Raw genomic sequence first — 21,033 nt, 5'->3', positions numbered from 1 at the left:
GTGGGCTTAAGACTTCAGTGGCCACATCATAATATGAAATACTTGTGGCCGTGAAATACTTTACTTTGTGTAATATTAATTATTAATATTTTATTGTTGTTTTAATTATTACTACTATATATTAATATTTGATATACATTTTATACTAAATGTTTAATTAAAATGATATTATCAGTCAACTTGAGTGCAATAACTTGAGTGAAAAGTACAATTTTATAGAATCTTTACATGAATTTTAAGATTTCTTCATATTTGGTATGTCTCCTTTTTGCTTTAATGACGGTTTGCACTCGAGCTGGCATGGACTCCACAAGTTTGTGTAAAACCTGATGATTCATGTTAGATCAAAACCATGGGAGTGTCATCTGAACACCTTCTTCAGAGGATTGGATAAATCTCAAAGAATATGACCTTTTTGTACAAAGGCGTTACAAATGTCACATTGTCACAAATTTGATTAAATTTAAACAGTGACCAACAAATCACACAGAATATTAAATATTTAAGGTTTTTATACATTTCCTTTCTTTGCTTTAATTATTTCTTTAAAACTTTCTGTTTTAGTTCCAGTTATAAAAAAACAAAAAACAGAATTTCGATGTGGACCCCACTGTACACTGGCCCCAATATTTTCATTCATAGCCATGCCTTATTAAAAAATATCCACCATGTCATCACATTAGCTCCATATTATTAATATTCTTGTACTTCTCTATATCTCAGAACTAGTTGGTCTGGGGTTTTGCATTGCTTTAGATCCTGTTAGAGTTGAATCAAATAATTGAAGGGTGTAGAGCTCTTTCTTCATGACCGACATGTGCAATAAGGCAGCCCATCATCACACGGGGCACCTGGTGTAGGAACCCAAATGAATTCATAAACATGTGAAATAAGCCTATTTGATTAAAATATATTTACCATAAACTGGGCATTATGGATTTGCATGACAGGTATGGATGAGGCTCCCTGAGTATCTGATTGGAAATATATGCTATTTCATATAAAGCATTTGTTTATTACTGTTTATATTTGGCAACTGAGAAGAAGTATTCTTATTTCAAGGCCACATGCAGGAGTACATGGCATGACATGCACATATATAAATTTCATTTAAGAACAGCTAAATACTAATAAACTGTGCATGCTTGTCTTGGGATCAATGCCTGTGAAGAGAATATTTTCAACACTCCTATAATATGATGTGCTTGGCCAACAGTATTAGAAAACAAGCACTTCTTCTAGTCCACACAGTGGCAAGTGAAAGTGTGAATAGATATGGCTCTGTTCAATCGGGTTGTCTTTGTCCTTAGTCAGCAGTGATGAACCCATCCAGTGTTCTCCTGAGTGTGAGTGATACTGAGCCATAACGAGTCACTGGGGCATAGATTCAGTTCCTTTTCTTCTGCCTCGCTCCAGTTACTTCTTCCGGCTCTATGATACACTGGAACCCAATTAACATGCCCACAATAGAACAACCTGGAAATAAGGTGGCACAACAAGAACTGTAAGACCTCCATACAGCATAACGTATAGAAATGAAGATTTAAGGTGACGGTGATCTTCTGTAGCAATTAGTTAGTGGATTAAACCAGACCTTGATTACTAATGCTCACCATTCATAAATCAGCAGCATCTCAACAGTCATGCATTGCATAATCAGATCCTGTCTTTTACTACTCACCTGCCACAAAAAGAGGAGCCATAACTCCAATGGTAAGTTGAGCTGTTTTGTACATAAAAACTTCAGACAGGAAGTGTCCAAGAGCCAGAACAAATGTCCACAATGTGACATGGTAAAGCCTTCAATAGGGACAGAAAGAGAAGACATATGTACAGAGACCAGGAAGGTAGCATATATTGTATTTCATTTAAAACTTACAAAGAGGACTGAGAGAAGCCCTACGTCTTGTTCTGAATGTCAATAGCACAGGCACAGCGAATGATGGATGACAGTAAGGTCCATATTCCAAAGGTCCGTGCTTGAAGGCCATTTACTGAAGAACACAAAGTTAGACTGGTCAGTGTTGGTGAAGTAACTACTTCTTTAGCCTACTTCTAAATAGTTCTCACCAAAATCTGGTGTGCCAATGTAAAGTTTCTCAGACAGAAAGCTGTGGTCGCGGAAGCTCTGTACAGTGTTGCCCAGTGCGATCACAGACACCATGACAAGCCAGCTCCTTAACAAATTCAAAAAGCGACTCATGGTTTCTGAAGTCCACCACAGACACAAGAGCACAGAGCACACACCTGTAGAAGCACAACAAAATACATGGGTAAGGAATAAAACATGAGGGGATGTGCTGTTATAGGAAAATAATCAATGACAGTGTAATAGTGTAATAGTGTATATCACCATGAAGTTGATTATTTTCCAAAAACAGGATATTCTTAGATGTTTTATTCATCTTATACCACAGAAATTTAGGATTACAATTTTTATTAAATAAAGAACAATGTTGCCATACTTTTTATTTGTTTATAGGTACATCTAAAGTCAGGGAATGTCAACGAAATCAGTTAGTTCCTGTTATCACTTATGTTATTGCAGCTATAAACAGTCACTCCCTCATCAGCCTCTCTTTTCTCTCTCTCTCTCTCTCTCTCGAAATTAATAAGACAAAACATGTCATGTTACTGAGTAAGGATGCCTCATTTAGCAAATACATATGTTTGGTCTGTGTTCATATGGCCTTCTTACACCTCTTTCCCACGTCCTCAGGAAGAGGAGATAAGATGTGAGAAAGGGAAGCAAGGAAATGAAAGCAAAAAAAAAAAAAAAGTGAAAAATTGAAAATCCAAATGATGTACCCTACATTAAACTGATGCCCAAACTGCACTTTGCTGTGTGTAAGGAATAGGGATTAGGGCACCATTTCACACACATGGTGAATAAAATGACTATATGACTAATATATGACTATATGACTGATTGGGGAAAAAATAATGTTCATCCACTATTAGAACACAGAAATGTAAGAAAATCTTAATTAAACACATAATAAATGCTTAATATTAAACTAAGATGTTGAATTTGTTATTTAGTAACAGCATTATCAAAATGGTATTTTCACAGGTGCTAAATATTTTATTATTCAGAGTCCATGTGAAATTTCTGTTTTAAAAAAAGTAAATAATGCTATGCTGTTAGTAAATGTGATGTTACTGAAAGATTCTAAAAAAAATGCAAATTATAAAATAGTATAGTAAAATAGTATAAATATAAAATAATTAAAAAATATAATAATATAAATATAAAAAATAGCATAAATATAAAATAGCAACTATACTATTGCTATTGACATAGTGGTTATTTTGCTAGTTAATTACTTCATGTTTCATAAATAACCTAGTGAGCATTAAGAGGATTCAGTATTCTCACCTTGCTCGCTGCTTGTCGTTACTGTAGCAGCATTACTGCACTACCGAGTGCCTGCTAGAGCCACAAACACAGGCTGAGCCCCAAATACTTTCTTATTCCCTGTATAAGTGCACTATATGAGGTACAAAACAAGGGCTTTTGTAATCATATAAAGCGCACTTTATGCACAATGGAGACACTTCACCCTCTGATAGTCATTGGAGCGAGGTAAAAAAAAAAACAACCAATTGCAGTTTCCGGACGATTATCGGATCACCACCAGAGTGGGCCGTTTAAAAACACGTGGTTTAAAGCCCGCCCAAGTTTAACTATAGCTAAGCAATTACTAACGGCCTACATGATCACCTGACACCTTAGTTCACGCCCAGAATCTGAACAGCAAGGAGTTGGCGTGATATTTAGTATGGTATCATGTGGTATGGACCGAGCTCTCCAGTTGAGCTTAAAATGAGAACTTTATTATTCTGTTCATTCAGTTTTGTCGTGTTTTAAGCGGTTAATAACGTTATTTATGAGTTTACAAGTTATAAGTTATATATCCTGCCTTGGTATATGTAGTGACTGAGGACATAAATGTACGTATTTACAATGAATAAAACATTGATTTTAAGGTTTTTCCCTCCTCTCTTTAAACCAGTGGGGTATTCCTAAGGTAGGTACAATTACAGCAGGCTTACCTAATAAAGCGTTGATGGTGCCACACAACAGTATATGTCTTGGTTTTTGTTCTTTATTAACTTCTTTAATAAACAGTTTTATTCGTTTTGTTATCCTTGCTTTTTCATCTTTTCTAGTTAAAATGTTGCACAGTGGTAGCGTGGCCGAGCGGTCTAAGGCGCTGGATTAAGGCTCCAGTCTCTTCGGGGGCGTGGGTTCGAATCCCACCGCTGCCAAGCCTGATTTTTGTATACAGTTGTCCTCATTTCTCAAGGGCTCAGGTTGAGGCTGCAAGTTACTGATCAGAAGGTCAGGGTTCAAGCCCCAGTAGCGCCAAGCTACCACCCTTGGGGCCTTTGAACAAGGCCCTTAACCCTCTCTGCTCCAGGAGTGCTGTATCATGACTGACCCTTCTGACCCCAACTGTGCTGTTATGTATATGTGACAAATAGAAAGGCTGCTTCTTCTAATTGACTTCCTGTTTTCGTCTCTTTGTCAAGGCCACACACACACACACTAGTGGACATTAAGTGGAGTAAACAATTTAACACACACAGTAGCCTCCCATTTCAAATGAAGTTTAATAGTTGCATTACAAAGAAACAGCCTACAATGTATTGCGTTTAGTTCATGTAATTCATTATACTCATAAATATGTGAAATGTAAAAATTGTTTGTTGTACAATTTGGAAATCAGAAACAGTGAGTGGTGAAACATTTACTGGCCCAAGCAGAGTGAATTCTAAAACATTTAAGAAAATATGAAATACACTGGAACTTTGTAACCTAAAAAAATTCCTTGCACATGTTACGCTGTATCTGAATAATACACAACTAGTTCGTAATTTATTAGACACCCATAACTTATAGCTACCCAAACTGGCCATTTTATCAGATACCTTCTATAAAGATACATGTTGTAGTTGTACAGTTACTGACTATCTGTTTCCCTGGATAATTCATCTCCTTGACTTCATCCATCAGCAGAAAGGGACCAGCATAGGATGATCAGTGACTAGATACTGTCTGGGTGGTGGTTCATTCTCAGTACAGCATTGTCACTGACATGGTAGTGGCATGGTAGTGTTTTTGTTGCACTCATAAGCGTATCCAGCAGTGCTGGAGTGGGTCCACCTTCTAAGTGTCAGAGATCATAACCCCTTCTTTTTGGTTGGCAGACTCTTTTCAACTGCAGTATTTAAAATTCAAGCAAAGCTGCTATGCCTTATACACTCAACCAGTACCACAGACATACCATGCTGTAAACAAATCAGTGCCACTGCTGTGCGAATGATCTACCACTCAAATAATATCTAGTCAGTGATAGTCCTGTGGTGGTCCTTTTCCACTGATGATGAACAGTGATGACAATACAAGGTGCATACGGAAGATGTACCTGACAAAATGACCAGTGAGTGGAAAGTGAAACTGCTTCTGATATGTCTAATAAATAATCTAGATAGCACTTATAGTGACCTTCTCACCTTCTAACCAGTGGGGTATTCCTAAGGTCATCCATTTACCCTGAGGGAGCAGAGAGGGCAGGTACAATTACAGTAGGTTTAACTAACACAGTGGTAGCGTGGCCGAGCGGTCTAAGGCGCTGGATTAAGGGTCCAGTCTCTTCGGGGGCGTGGGTTCGAATCCCACCGCTGCCAAGCCTGACTTTTGTACACAGTTGTCCTCATTTCTCGAGGGCTCAAGTTAAGGCTGCGAGTTACTGATCAGGAGGTCGGGGTTCAAGCCCCTGTACCGCCAAGCTGCCACTGTTGGGACCCTTCAACAAGGCCCCTAACTCTCTCTGCTCCAGGAGTGCTGTATCATGACTGACCCCGTGCTCTGACCCCAACTTACTAACAAGCTGGGATATGCGAAGAAAAGAAATTCACTCTGCTGTAATGTTCATGTGACAAATAGCAAGGATTCTTCTAACTGATTTTCCCGTCTTTTTTTCTTTCTTTCTCTTGCTTGCTTGCTTTCTTTTTTGGCTGACCCTGTCTTTTTCACGTCACTAAACCGCGCATGCGCACTGGGATGGTTGCCGGTTGGTTGCTGTAGTTACAGCACAGGGGAAAGAAAAGCAGTACACCTGCGCTCATCCTGTCAAGTTTCGCTGTGTTTATCCTTTTAGTTTTCGCACCACCAGGTATGTTTTTAATTATTAATTTACTCATAGGAAACATATTTACTTTAAACTGGAAGTTGGTTCATGACTAGCTAAGTTCCGGGGGCAAATGGTTACTATGTTTTAGCTAGCTGGCTAATCTTAATAACACTGGTGTTAAATCCAGCTTTAACCAGCGTAACGCTCGGCTGCTCGAAGAAGAACCGAGCCGAAGCCTTTGTCACATATACATTACAGCACAGTGACTTTCTTTTCTTCGCATATCCCAGCTTGTTAGGAAGCTGGGGTCAGAGCACAGGGTCAGTCATGATACAGCACTGCTGGAGCAGAGAGAGTTAAGGGCCTTGTGCAAGGACCCAACAGTGGCAGCTTGGCGGTGCTGGGGCTCGAACCCGCGACCTTCTGATCAGTAGCTCAGAGTTGTGCAGCGAACTAGTGTGTTATTAAAAATAACTAGCATTATGTAAAACAGCTTGCACACTCTTTGGAGCTACAATTCACCCCTAATTTATCCTGCAATTTCTTTAGCTGTCTGGTTACATTGTAGCTAGTTTGCTTTTTCTTGACTTATGAGCTAAAGAGATAGCTAAATGTCAACCTAGCTAGCTAGTATTATTTACTTAAACCAGGTATCGTTGGCTAAAATATAACGGAAATGTCATGGAGTACAACATTAGTTAGCTCATCTATACATTCAGTATCTCACAGGGGGACCTGTAAATGTGTAATAGTGACAATAAGGTACCTACCTAGCTATAACTATACTTCACTGATTTGACATATTGCTGTCTGCTGATATAACCTTTAATGTGTACATCCAGTGTGTATAGTACATATATACAACATAGTGTATATGCATTATGAGGTTATAGGTGACTGAAAGGTGTCAATGATTACAGCCAGATTTGTCTTGAAAAGAAATTTTCATTTGTTTAGCAAGACAACATATACATCAACACATGTATCTGTACATTATTAAAAATAACTTTTCCCTGATGAAGAGAAATCAGTTCACTAATTAAAGTTGCATTTGTTTTTGATTAGGTGTCTGCAGATTGGAGATGTGTGCTGAGATAATCTCATTTAGCTGACATACTGCAGATCCTCTCTGTCTCGGTGGTGGAAATGCCAGCTGTGAGCCAGGATAAAGAGGATTCCCAGTCTCCATCAGAAGAAGAGCTAGAGTAAGTGACTGTGCAGCTCATCCTGTCATCAGGATGGGCCCTTAAGCTTCCTTTGTCCACATGGACAGGAAAAAAAATCCAAAAAAAAAAAAACCCAGCAATGTGACAATTAATACTCTTAGCTTGTCTCTTGATTTATATGTGACATAAAGGATAATTTAGCAACTCCATAGGCAATTGAGTTGCCTTAAATAGTGTTGCTATCTGTTGTGTTGACCCTGTAAGCGAAGTATTATTTAGTATTTCTTTTTTTTTTCTTATTATTTAGTATTATTTTATTTTGAGATGCAGTTCCTAAAAGGCTGATTTCTGTTTTCATTTCTGTTTCATTTTTAGTTTGGGATTTTATAAAAGTAAAAATGGTGGTGGTTGAGGATTCTGTCTGCTCAGTTTTGATTAATTAGCCCTGAGCTTGCCATTTCATGACCATACTATTACAAGGTTCTCTCTGGGTGGAGATTAAATGCTAGATGGTCATACTACAGTCACGATTTATCCCAATGATCAGTCCTCTGTTTAGAGAACCATTCTCAGGGGAGAATGTGGGTAATCTGTCAGTAAAGCAATTTTAGTCACTATTATTTTTATATTTAAATTATTAATAAATTAAAAATTAAAAATATCTAAATATTGTATCACATTAAAAGCAAGTACTTGATATTTGCTTTAATATGTGACTAATTCAACTTAAGATCTTCTTAGGTAATATGGAATATTAATGCATGTTAGTTTGCATTGTTTACAAACCTCCCACTGGAGATGCATCATTCATTCATGAATGAATGAATGAATGAATGATGCATGGAGCATGAACCATTCAATGATGAATGGTTCATCCATCCATCCATCCATCCATCCATCCATCTTCAGTAACCACTTATTCCTGGTCAGGGTTGAGGTGGCCTATCCCAGGAACACTGGGCATGAGGCAGGATACACGCTGGACAGGATTCCAAGTTCATCGCAGGGCATCACACAAATTCGCATTCATTCACATGTAGGGACAATTTATAGTCACCAGTCCATTTTATTTTTACACACACAGTAAACTGAGCTCAGGATTGAGCCCCAGACTCTAGAGCTGTGAAGCAGCAACATTGTCTGCTGTATCACTTTGCCATTGTACATGTAGATTTTCTATAATGTCGGTGGTGTCAAGCCTGACAAGTTGTTACGGAGCCACTGTTTGCATGTCTCAATTTTCTACTACGGTCTTATCACCATTGTCATTTCCAGTAAAGCATACCAACCTTTCCCTAATACTAGTCCAACCAGCTGATATACAGTATTGGCTATTCTATTACTATGTTGTTTATTGTACTAACAGTAATAGTTCTGTTACATTATTGTACATTCTCAGTTGCTAATTTTGTAACCAGATGACACTGCACCACCTTTCTCACTGGCAACTGGAGCGTGTTTGTTTGACGCTCTAGTGGATTTGATTACAGCAAATGAAAAGTATTGTAAAAAAAAAAAAAAAAAAAAAAAAAACAACTTTTGAACAGCCCTTGTCTGATTGGCTAATCACAGTTTGATGGAGGTACATATTTGTATAAATTTGAGCTTTGATGAATTTTTCCTGCCAGACAGAAAAGTAGAGCTCTCTGATTTGAAATGAGCAGGATGAGTCATGCCGAATTTACAAGTGGACACATACTATAAGTTTCCTCAACTTTCCAGAAATAGCTGCAAGACAGGTGTAGGGAGAATGCAGAGACACGACTAAAGACAAGATTGCAGTAAGTTATAAAATGCTCGCCACGATGGACCTCTGAAAAACATACTAACATTACAATTTTTTCTGTCTTCTGCTCCTTTCTGTTTTCTTAGGTGCCATCCCTGTATAGCCTGGAGTGGGATCAGCAGGAAGATCCCAGTTCTACTCTTCCATGCTGAAGCTATTGTATCCAAAGAGGAAACTATTTGTTCCGTTGGCGGTACGAAAGCAATTAAGACACGCGTAGATATAAACCCATATGTCTAATCAAAACTTGACGGAACTGACTTGCGCATCATTTTGTGACAAATTACGTTTTTGGCGACTACATACTGAGCCTTAGTTTATGCTAGCATTTCAGTTATGTTGAAGTTGTAGATCATTACTGTTGAAGAGGTGAGGACTTTGGAGAAGTTTGGATTCATGAAACTGTTTGATGTAACTTTTCTTTTCTTTGCAGAAAGATACAACTTGGCCTTCAAGATTGTACGTACAGAGAGTCGACTCGTGCGAAGCATTCTTGTGAATCATGGATTCCATGAGGTAAAGCATCATACACATGAAATTAAACCTACAGTAATTTAAACCTGTTCTAACCTCTAACACAGTATTCAGTATGTCAATGGCTAAACATAAACTTTTACATTTGGGACATGTTCAACATTCCAAAATAAAGGTTTCAATACGTATTTCTATGCTGTCTTTTATTTATTTATTTTTTAAACTTTGTATTAGCTGAAAACCTCTAGAAAATCTGTTGTCCTATTTTGAAGCAGTTCAACCAGTCCTGGTTCTAGACAGGTAATTCAGCCACCATGATGTAAGATTCTCATGATGTATTGATAGAGAATACAGTAAAGGAGTCTCTGTTTGCCTCGAACTCTCTAACTGACACAGTCGATGTCAAAGCTTAGGAATGCACTCTTGGAAATGGCCTAAGTGATTGGCCTCCAAAATTGCTAATCCTGATTCACGAGGGAGTGCTTGCACCATTATCACGCTATCTGAGCACTTACTATTAATGCCCTTTTTATTTCACTTCAATACTGCTGGACTTTCCCTAAAATCATCATCAAAGGCAAGGCTTGTGTCTACCACAGCAGCACTTCAGCCAAGGTTTAATAAACTTCTATTGCTAACATCTGGGTTTCTCGTAGCCAGTGCACAGGGCTGTGCCAAATCTGACTCAAAGAAAGAGGGAGAGAAAGGCAGGGTAAGAGGAGAGGCAAAAGAGTGGAGGAGTTGTGTTATAGAAAGGTCACTGTTTCCGTTGGGGAAAGTAAAAGTACTGACTGGTAGAAGCTAAAGATTTATTTTAGTGTCTGTCTTTGACCTAAGTGTTAATTGTTGAGCTTAACGATCATTTCTTTCCATCATGTAACACATGTATCTATGTTTAGGTCCATCCAAATAGTAATGATTTCAACCTCATGTGGACAGGCTCCCACCTTAAGACTTATCTGCTCCGCAGTTTGCAGGATTTCCAGAAAGTCAACCACTTCCCCAGGTTTGCTGGTCTATTTCTGTATGAAATGCTATTATTATTATTATTATTTTTATTTATTTATTTTTTTGGCTAATTTGTGTCATGTATTTATTCTGCCATGCGTATCTGTTAAGGAGGAATTTTAGTCTTTTGTTTCTGAAGCATTTTTATACATAAGTTCATTTATGTCTGATTTATATAAAGTGAGCGAAGTGTAAAGTGGCTGGGTGCATTAGGTAGTGGAATGGATGAGAATGGAAGTTCAGTCAGCAATCTGACTGCCTGCGTGAAGAAATTGTTCAGAAATCTGGAGGATTTGGCTCGGATCCTCTATAGCCTGCATCCAGATGGGAGAGGTTTGAACTGTCCATGTGAGGGGTAAGAGGGATCCTTCCTGATGTTGCAGTCCTTCCTCATATGTGAATGTCCTCAATGGCAGGAAGACCTGACCTAGTAATGCTCTGGGCTGTCTTCACCACCCGCTGCAGTGCTTTCCTGTCTATGGTGGAGATGTTTCCATACCAGACAGTGATTCTGCAGGTCAGGATGCTCTCTATGATGCTTTTGTAGAAAGAGTTGAGAATGGGTGTCCGCATGCTGGTTTTCTTCAGTCTCCTTAGGAAGTAGAGGCATTGTTCAGCTTTCTTCTCTAAGGAGGAAGTGTTCAGGGACCATGAGAGGTTGTCGGTGATGTGTACACCCAGGAACTTGAAGCTGTGCACTGTTTCCATTGTAGTACCGCTGATGTGCAGGAGGGAGTGAGGTGCCTGCGTTCTTCTGAAGTTCACAGTCATCTCTTTTGTCTTGCTGACGTTCAGAGAGAGAGAGATTGTTGTCCTTGCACCAGGACTCCAGCTGCCTCACCTCCATTCTTTAGACTGTCTCATTCTTGTTGGTGATGAGCCTTATAACAGTGTTGTCATCAGCAAACTTGATGATGTGGTTTCTGTGGTGTTTAGTGACAGTTGTGGGTGAACAGTGTGTACAGGAGAGGACTCAGTACACAGCCCTGGGGGGTTCCAGTGTTCAGGGTGATGGGGCAATATGATCTGTGTTGGATCCTGACTGTCTGAATCGTGTTGTTCAGGAAGTCCAGAATCCACTTGCACATTGAAGTGCTTAATCTGAGTGAGTGGAGTTTGTGGATCAGTGTCTGAGCTTTGATGGTGTTAAATGCTGAGCTAAGGCAATGAACAGGATTCTAACATAAGTGTCCTTGTTGTCCATGTGGGATAAGGCTAGGTGGATGGCAAAATATATGGCATCTGTGTTGGAGCGATTTTGCCAGTAAGCATAATGGTGAGAGTCCAGTGCAGTTGGAATGGAGGCCTGAATTTGGGCTATGACCAGCCGCTTGAAGCATTTCATAACGATTGGGGTGAATGCAATGTGGCAGTAGTCATTGAGCCATGTAACTGGAGACTTCTTTGGCACAGGGATGATGAGTACTAATCTTCCGCTCTAGTATGTGTTCTTCAGATGATTTGTTTTGAAACACTCTTATGATTATTTATTTCCAGGTCAAATGAGCTGACACGGAAAGACCGGCTGTACAAAAACATTCAGCGGATGCAGCAGGCTCATGGATTTCAAAACTTTCACATTGTACCTCAGACCTTTGTTCTTCCTGCTGAATATCAGGAATTTTGCAGTGAGTGTAACTCTTTTTTTTTAAGCTACGCTAAGCTGTTTAATTTTTTACAAATGCTTAATGTAAACAAAATAGAGCTTGAAAGCTCTGTACTCATCTGCTCTTCCACTGCAGTTTAATCTCCTCCTCTGTTCCCTTGTTTGAACTGTAGATGCCTTTTGTAAGGACAAGGGTCCATGGATTATCAAACCTGTTGCATCTTCCAGAGGCAGAGGCATCTACCTGGTCAGCAGTGTAAGTCCATGAATTCTGCTGGAGTTAGTAGTATTTAAGTTCTTGATGCAGCTGCAGGGGACTTTCCCTAAGCTCACACTAGCAAGCAAGAAAGTGACAGGCGACTATTTGTTTTCAATGTACATGTGCACACAGAGCCAGGATTTCAGCAGCCAGCGACAGCATGACAAGTAACATTTGAATTGAGACTTTCTCAATTCTGTGGAAAGAGAATGAGGCATGACACGGTAAAGAAACAAGTCCTACGTGATTGGCTCGAATCATTCAAAAGTACAGCAAAAGAGCAGTCTTTCTCCCCAAATAAAATGAGAGATGAGGCAACCAACATGTGATTCTGGAATGATCTGCGCTGGTGTTTTGAATATTAACAAATAGTTCCTGGAAGCCCCGCCCCCTTCCCCCATCTTTTGCATTCTCGCTTTCTGTCATGGTAAATGGATAATATTTTGACTTCATTCATATGAATCTATCAGTGTATGTACGATTTAGCTAATATTTGTATACATTTAACATCGTTTTACTGTGTGTATTTATTAGGGAAATGGTCAAAACGACTCATTCTGTTTTCGCCTGAAAGAGAAAAAAAATGATGACGATTTTGAATCGTAGATTTTAAATAGGCCTACAACAAATTATGAAATCTAAAGCTTTACAAATAATGTTAATGGTGATGATCATTAGAAAGTGGTTAAATACTCTGTACGCTGATGCTCTCCTGTTCAGCACTGTGTAGCATGATTCTATTATTCCACAATGGCAGATCTGCCATTATCTGTACACGTTTTATAAAATGCAGAAAGCCATACATTCATTTTTATATATTCATTCATTCATTCATTCATATATTCATTCTTTTAAGCATTTATTCATTCATATGTCTTCAGTAAGCACTTTGTTCTGGTGTGGGTTAAAGTGGATCCGGGAACACTGGATATGAGATGGGGAAAACACCCTGGTTGGGATAGCAGTTCACCACAGGCAGTCTTCAATAGGTTTTATAAGCTATGCATATAAAAAAAAAAACACATTGAAACCACTGACAGGTGAAGTGAATAACATTGATTATCTTTTGCACCTGAAGGTGATTCATAAGAAGTGTATTTATATTAGTTTTCATTTTTCTATACTTAATATAAAGATTAGTGGCATTGATTATAATTGAACATAGGTCTTATAATTATTTGAAAATAAAATTAGTGCCAGTGACTACTGTTAAGTCATGGCTACATGGCAACAGTAATAATTTCAGAACAAATTATTCAAAAACTACATCGAATTGATTTACAGTATCTGTATATTCTGCAGTAGTGCTGGGTGATATATCCATAAATATCGATATTGTGATAAATTATCTGAGATATTGGGGAAATTGTGATTGATGTATGTATATGTGTGTGTGGTGTGTGCAGTCAAGTACATAAGTATTTGCACAATTTTCATTTCAACAATTTTCATAAATTTGCCTTTGTACACCACCACGATGGATTTGAAACGCAATTGGACAATTGACTGGTAAGCAGTTTCATGGCCAGGTGTGGCCTGTTTGCTCATTATTTCATGTCATATTAAGAAGGTAAATGGTCTGGAGTTGATTCCAAGCGTTGAATATGCATTTGGTAGCTGTTCATGCAATGCATGTCAATATGCAATCCAAAGAGGTGTGTGAAAGAGGCCATCATTAGGCTGAAAAAACAAAACAGATCTATCAGAGAGAGAGCAAAAACTTTAGGAGTGGCCAAATCAACAATTTGGTACATTCTTATAAAGAAGAAATGCACTGGTGAGCTCAGCATCACCAAAAGGCCTGGAAGACCACGGAGGACAACTAAAGTTGATGAATGCAGAATTCTTTCTTTGTTGAAGAAGAACCCCTTCACAACATCTAGCCAAGTCAGGAACACTCTGGAGGAGGTAGACATATCATTGTCAAAGTCTACAATCAAGAGACGCCTTTATGAATGTAAATACAGAGGGTTTACCTCAAGATGCAAACCACTGGTAACACTGAAGAATGGAAAGGCCAGATTAGATTTTTAAAAAAAAAAAAACCCTAATAAAATTCTAACCAGTTCTGGAACAAGATTACCTTGTACTAGAATAATGGGAAGAGAAGAGTATGGAGAAGGAAAGGAAGGGCTCACGATCCAAATCATACCACATCATCTGTCAAACATGTGGAGGCAGTGTTATGGCATGGGCATATATGGTTGCTAGTGGAATGGGGTCACTAGTGTTTATTGATGATGTGACTGCTGACAGAAGTAGCAGGATGAATTCTGAAGTGTATAGAGCTATACTTTCTGCTCAGATTCAGTCAAATGCTGCAAAACTCAGGATTTGGTGATGTCCGTGGGTTCCAGATTTCAGGCAAAGGATTTGCATCCAAGTATTAAAAATAATCCTAGTATTTAGGATCGTTAGTTTGTCCAATTACTTTTAAGCCTGTAATTTCTAAACGGTTAATGCAATATTTTTGATAAATCCCTTGAATTAAAGCTGAAAGTCTACACTTCAATCACATCTTAATTGCTTCATTTCAAATTGATTGTGGTGATGTACAGAGGCAAAATTGCGAAAATTGTGTCACTGTCCAAATACTTATGGACCTGTCTGTGTGTTTGTGTGTGTGTATATATCTGTATATCTATCTATCTATCTATCTATCCAATATATATATATATATATATATATATATATATATATATATAATTTATATACACAGTCAGGTCTGGAAGTATTTGGACAGTGATAGAGAGTTTTTGTGATTTTATACTTTATACATACTTTATACACCACCACAATCAAGATGTGATCAAAGTGTAGACTTTCAGGTTTATTTTAAGAGTTTCCACAAAAATATGGCATTTACCATTTAGGAATTACAGCCATTTTCAACAAAGTACCCCCATTTTCAGGGGCTCAAAGGTATTTGAACAAAGTGACATAATTGTAAATATAACCATTATTTTAATACTTGGGTGAAAATCCTTTGCAGTCAGTGACTGCCTGAAGTCTGGAGCCCATGTTCTCAAAACTCAAATTCTGAGTTTCTTCCCTGGAGATGCTTTGCCAGGCCTTCACTGCAGCCACCTTCGGTTGCTGCTTGTTTGTGGGTCTTTCTGCCTTCAGTCTTGTCTTCAGTAAGTGAAAAGCATGCTCTGTTGGGTTGAGATCAGGCGACTGACTTGGCCATTGAAGAATATTCCATTTCTTTGCCTTCAAAAAGTCTTGAGGTGCTTTCGCAGTATGTTTAGGGTCATTATTCACCTGCACTGTGAAGCAGCGTCCTATCAGTTTTGTAGCATTTGGCTGAATGTGAGCAGAGAGTATATCCCTATACACCTCAGAATTCATCTTGCTACTTCTGTCAGCAGTCACATCATCAATAAACACCAGTGAACCCGTTCCATTGGCAGCCATACATGCCCATGCCGTAACACTGCCTCCACCATGTTTGACACACGATGTGGTATACTTTGGATCATGAGCTGTTCCTTTCTTTCACCATACTTTTCTCTTCCCATTAATGTGGTACAAGGTAATCTTGGTTTCATCAGTCCAAAGAATCTTATTCCAGAACATGTGAGGCTTTTTTAGATGTTTTCTGGCATCTTTGTGCCAGAAGGGGTTTGTGAAGGGGTTTTTCTTCACCAAGGAAAGGATTCTGCGATCATCCACTTTAGTTGTCTTCCGTGGTCTTCCAGGCCTTTCGATGTTGTTGAGCTCACCAGTGCTTTCCTTCTTTTTAAGAATGTACCCAACTGTTGATTTGGCCACCCCTAAGGTTTTTGCTATCTCTCTGATAGATTTGTGTTGTTTTTTTCAGCCTAATGATGGCCTCCTTCACTTGCATTTAGAACTCCTTGGACTTCATATTGGTAGCTCCAGTCGAACAGCTGCCAAATGCCAACTCAATACCTGATATCAACTCCAGACCTTTTATCTGCTTCATTTGTCTTGAAGTAATGAGGGAATGGACCGCAACTGGTCAGTTAACTTCTTGTTAGTCAGTTGTCCAAATCCCTTTGAGCCCCTGAAAATGGAAGTACTTTGCTTAACATGACTGTAATTCCTAAATGGTAAATGCCATATTTTTGTGGAAACTCTTAAAACAAAGCTAAAAGTCTACACTTCGATCACATCTTGATTGTTTTATTTCAAATCCATTGTGGTGGTGTATAAATGCAAAATCACAAAAACTCTGTCACTGTCCAAATACTTCCGGACCTGACTGTATATATGCATGCAGTAGTTCAAGAGACACCCAAAAAGGTGTCATAAACATCTGTGCACCTCGGAATAAATCACGAACACATCAAGGCATTCTGTTTTGGCAGCGCTTCTCATAATTTTCTGCCTTGGCCATATTACGTAGCACCCATCCTTCCTGAGGCTGAGAAAGTGGAAAGAATGTTAGTGATATTTGGAAAGAGGAATGTTTAATGTTTTTTTTTTTTTTTTGATTGTGTGTGAACTGGTGCCAGATGTGAAGTTGGTAGCAGCACCTCTTAAGCCTTAACAAACCCCACCTGAAAGAAATTTCAGGCACAGGAATGTCCTGTGTTGATGTTAGTGTGGATATGCAGTCTTATGAGCTTTTGATATCACTGTCATGTTCATTCAATGTGTATCGTAGACATTTTAGAAACATCAAACTTGTAAGAAATTTATTTATTTATTTTTTACACAATCACTTAGTGTTTAACTCTACCTCACGTGTACTTGAGTAATTTTAAACAGTTTTGCTCTTTCAAGGATAATCTAATAATGTTGTGAAGAAAGTTACTAACATAGGCCATTCAGGGGGATTTTACACCAGGAATTCCTAACCTACTGGCTACAGCCCTATGTGGCTCTAGGATGTGAGTAAAGTACTGAGAGCAAAAGTAATGTGACAAATCATCATGGCCTAGATATTTCATTTTAACTTTTGCTTGTCTTCTTTGATTGTTTTAGCCGAGTCAGATCTCATTGGATGAAAACATCCTGGTGTCACGGTATATTAGCAACCCGTTACTGATTGATGGTGAGTATGCAGATAGAACAAACATTTTCTAGAAACAGCAGGCTGTGTTTTGTATTCTCTAACCCTGTTTCACTTTCTCGTGCAGATTTTAAGTTTGATGTGCGATTATATGTTTTGGTGACGTCTTATGACCCGGTCATTATCTATGTCTATGAAGAAGGGCTAACTAGGTGAGTGCTGTTTGTCATTTTTCCTGCCAGAATTCAGTCAGTTTTTGATTAATAACTTAAGGCAACTTCTGGATGTGCACTAAATATTTGACCTGTAAGCAATGGATTACTGAGATTACTGTTAGCGCACACTTGTCAGGAAACACACTGTACATGACAGTCACTTACTAGATTGTTTTTAGTAAGCAGAAGTTGTTATAGACTGGCCCAGGATTCTGTGTACAGCTTGGTAGATTTGCTTGAGCCTGATGTTCTTTGCATTTCATATTGATTTCTGTTCAGGGGCAATTTTCAAATTGACATATGGACATAACAGTGGCAGTAGTTATAAGTATCTCCAGTTGTATCATTCAGTTATATTACCACTATATCATTGAATTATTGACTTTTATGTTCATCTGAGTTGTATGACCACTAGATGGCAGCAGGAATGTTTCTGGTTAAATAAAACAAGTCTTCAGTTCTTTTCATTGTTGTACTAGCCATTATCATTGTATCCATGATGCAATATCTGCAATATTTCTTTTTATTTTTAATGATTTTGTAATGTTTTCGTTTCTATATAATCCAAAAATGCAACATCAACAGTGAGACAGGTTATTTAGTAGTCATATTGATTTATTTAAGTTTTACAGTCACTTTTGTAGCCCATTTTTGTAGTTCCATAATTTGGTAGTGCTAACTGTGAAATAAAGGCTCTAAAGACAGCTTTGAGGAAATAAAGCAGTTGCAGCTGGTTAGGTATTGGTTAGGTGTGGTGCAGGAGACTGAGGTATCAGATTGACTGGGGCGATGTGTTAAATGGTTGGTTTGTCTCTATTAGCCTTGGCATAAGCAAGGCCTTCACTGAGTGACGCTTCAGTTTATATTAACCATTATTAACTACCTTTCCTAAATTCTGGCAGAATTTTGAGTCCAACTTTTAGCTTAGACATTCCAGTGGCTTTGCAGGCATTCAGGGGTTCACTATGCCAGGAAATTCCCATTATTCTACATGTGGTGACCACTCAGTGAAATACTGCAGTACTATACTCTGACAAGACAGAGTTCTACCTTAAGAGAAGAACAAAAAGTATATATTTAAAATGTGTGTATAATTCATTTAATTGTTAGTATGCAGTTGTCTGTCATTTGCATATTTGGAGCTTGCTACAGGACAGGTCTTGGTGCTGGATGAAAGCTGACTTTTTTGTCTAGTCTCAATCAGAAGAGTATTACAGTTATTAAGCTTATTCATCTTTGTGTTATTAAATAATTCTAAATCAGGAATATTAGGGTACCGTCTGGAATCATTTGTCTGAAATGTAGTGCTTTTCACTGAAGCATGATGTGATCCAACCTCCCTTGTTTACTAGATCTTTCCTCTGTTTGAATTGTAGATTTGCTACTGTGAAGTATGACCATGCTGTGAAGAACATCAAGAACCAGTTCATGCACCTCACCAACTACAGTGTAAACAAGAAGAGCAGTGACTATGTCAGGTAAGGTTGAATTGATTCTGAGGTCTGTTTATTCAACCCATTCTGTGTGCTGAAAGCTAAAACCTTTTTGGGAAATTTTTTTGGACCAAATCGTGTTATATACATGTACAATTATAACATGACTGATGTTTGTTTAGGAATCAACGTGTTATTTTAGAGGCCCACATGTATCAAGTGCCTCCCCTGTACTTAAATGAAAGGCAGAGTCTAATGCTGTTTCTCTGTACATGGCCTCAGTTCATAATGTTAATAAGTAGTCTTTAGTTTGAAACTAGATGTCAGAACATTGTTCACCTTTTTGCTGTATGGGGTCATCATCTTATCTCCTTTCAGAGTTAGTTAATCTAGTAAATTTAGATGAATGTGACACTAATTGGAAAAGATTTTAGCTGTCATGAACAGTTAAATCATCACTCAGTGTTGTTCCTTGTTCCCAAATGGAGAAGGAATGCATCCTCAGATGTGAGATAATCCCCCTTGTTTGTTAATCATGTCAAAATTGTTACACTGTGCTCATTGCTCAGTGCTGTTTTGGCAAAGCCAGACACTGAGGACCTTGTCTTCCTTTTCAGCTGTGATGACCCTGAAGTAGAGGATTATGGGAACAAATGGAGCATGAGTGCAATGCTGAGGTATTTAAAACAGGAGGGAAAGGACACCACATGTGAGTAACGGCAAAAGTTATTGGATCACACTCACCTGTTCTGTTATATTGGAAAATACTATTATTTCATGAATGGCTAAGAAACAAGTGAGGGATTTGAAGAATTTCCATGTATTTGCATGTATTAAGACTTGCTGATTATTCCTATAATTCACTTCAGTAGCAGCAAATACCAAAACACAATATTAACACTCTCCATGATGAATTAACATTTGGGTTTAAGGCATTAAACAGTAATCAAATTGTCCCTAGTCTGTGTGATTAACATGCAGTGTTCTCTGTTGTGCGTCAGTGCTGATGGGTCAGATAGAGGACCTGATCATTAAGGCTGTGCTGAGTGCAGAGTTACAGATTGCTACAGCCTGCAAGATGTTTGTCCCTCATCGCAACAACTGCTTTGGTAAGCACTGTCAGAAAATGACGTAGCCTCTTATTGCAATATTTAAAAAAGTAAAACTATGATTTCAGTCTATTTTAAATATGTGTTTGCATTCAATAACCCGTCCCTGCTATATCTTGCAACATTTTACCTTTCCACATTTCAGCTTACATAAAGAGTGATTCTTAAGGTTTAGGTGATAAGAAAATGTAACTGCTGTATGTCCTATACTAATGGCTTGTATCACTTAGCAATACTTGTCCAGTAAGCTATATTCATTCTTTCCTATAATGAGGTATTAACTATTGAGGTGAAGTTTAACACATTTCCCCGAAATTGTTTAGCAGCCCAGTAAGTATGCAGAATTATAACAAATAAAATGAATTATACTAATATTAGTCTGTACTAATCGAGACTGTAACACTGCTGTGCGATAGCAACAGTGTTCTTGGACTCTGTTCCATATGACTTCATATTTGAAACTTCATAAAGCATTATATTATTTGCTAAAATAATGTTCTTTTTTCATTTCTTAGGAATTAACCCTTTTGACTTATTTTGTAAATAAGGCATTTTAACCAGTAAGAGTAGACCGATGATGAAAACCACATCTGGAATCTGAAACAGTAATAAAATTTGATAGTCACCATGTGTCTGATGTTCACTGTTTCTGCAGCAAACACCATCTTTACTCGTCATGAGTAGTTGAAAATGCATTGCTAATGAAAATACTGTTGAGATCATTTGACTAATTGTAAAGTTAGAAAAGTGTATTTTGCTTATTCTTAGAATATTGACTCCTACTATGTTTAAGGCAGATTTAACACCCCTATTTCTAGATCTCTTAATACTGAATTGCAGCAGGACTGTGTGAATT

At 38.1% G+C, this 21,033-nt stretch overlaps 2 protein-coding genes and 2 non-coding genes across 6 annotated transcripts in view; 3 read left to right on the top strand and 1 right to left on the bottom strand.

Annotated features, from left to right (window-relative positions):
• Window positions 1-992: 992 nt before the first annotated feature.
• Window positions 993-3,585, bottom strand: erg28 (ergosterol biosynthesis 28 homolog). Its single transcript, XM_026934321.3, has 5 exons — window positions 3,380-3,585; window positions 2,071-2,247; window positions 1,904-1,994; window positions 1,682-1,800; window positions 993-1,476 (listed from the first exon to the last, which is right to left on the bottom strand). The coding sequence occupies exons 2-5, from the start codon at window positions 2,201-2,203 to the stop codon at window positions 1,388-1,390; spliced, it is 432 nt and encodes a 143-aa protein (XP_026790122.1). The 5' UTR covers window positions 2,204-2,247; window positions 3,380-3,585; the 3' UTR covers window positions 993-1,387.
• Window positions 3,586-4,190: 605 nt separating this feature from the next.
• Window positions 4,191-4,272, top strand: trnal-aag (transfer RNA leucine (anticodon AAG)). Its single transcript has one exon. It is a non-coding gene; the product is annotated as a tRNA-Leu (tRNA).
• A 1,340-nt stretch (window positions 4,273-5,612) lies between these two features.
• Window positions 5,613-5,694, top strand: trnal-aag (transfer RNA leucine (anticodon AAG)). The gene has a single exon. It is a non-coding gene; the product is annotated as a tRNA-Leu (tRNA).
• A 303-nt stretch (window positions 5,695-5,997) lies between these two features.
• Window positions 5,998-21,033, top strand: part of ttll5 (tubulin tyrosine ligase-like family, member 5) — an 81,693-nt gene continuing 66,657 nt past the window's right edge. For 2 of the 3 annotated variants that reach the window (XM_026934367.3, XM_026934366.3), the window contains exons 1-12: window positions 5,998-6,182; window positions 7,206-7,345; window positions 9,179-9,285; window positions 9,526-9,608; window positions 10,466-10,572; window positions 12,072-12,202; window positions 12,354-12,436; window positions 17,393-17,462; window positions 17,548-17,632; window positions 19,012-19,113; window positions 19,686-19,777; window positions 20,070-20,177. In XM_026934367.3, the coding sequence (XP_026790168.3) occupies window positions 7,287-7,345; window positions 9,179-9,285; window positions 9,526-9,608; window positions 10,466-10,572; window positions 12,072-12,202; window positions 12,354-12,436; window positions 17,393-17,462; window positions 17,548-17,632; window positions 19,012-19,113; window positions 19,686-19,777; window positions 20,070-20,177 (1,027 nt within the window). In that variant the 5' untranslated portion in view covers window positions 5,998-6,182; window positions 7,206-7,286. The remainder of the gene's footprint in view (window positions 6,183-7,205; window positions 7,346-9,178; window positions 9,286-9,525; window positions 9,609-10,465; window positions 10,573-12,071; window positions 12,203-12,353; window positions 12,437-17,392; window positions 17,463-17,547; window positions 17,633-19,011; window positions 19,114-19,685; window positions 19,778-20,069; window positions 20,178-21,033) is intronic. The other variant, XM_026934365.3, reaches the window with a different exon arrangement.

Source organism: Pangasianodon hypophthalmus, chromosome 10 (genome assembly GCF_027358585.1).
Source record: "Pangasianodon hypophthalmus isolate fPanHyp1 chromosome 10, fPanHyp1.pri, whole genome shotgun sequence".
NCBI lineage: Eukaryota > Metazoa > Chordata > Actinopteri > Siluriformes > Pangasiidae > Pangasianodon > Pangasianodon hypophthalmus.
Note: the sequence above shows the minus strand (reverse complement) of the source record. Positions and strands in the feature narration are given on the sequence as shown.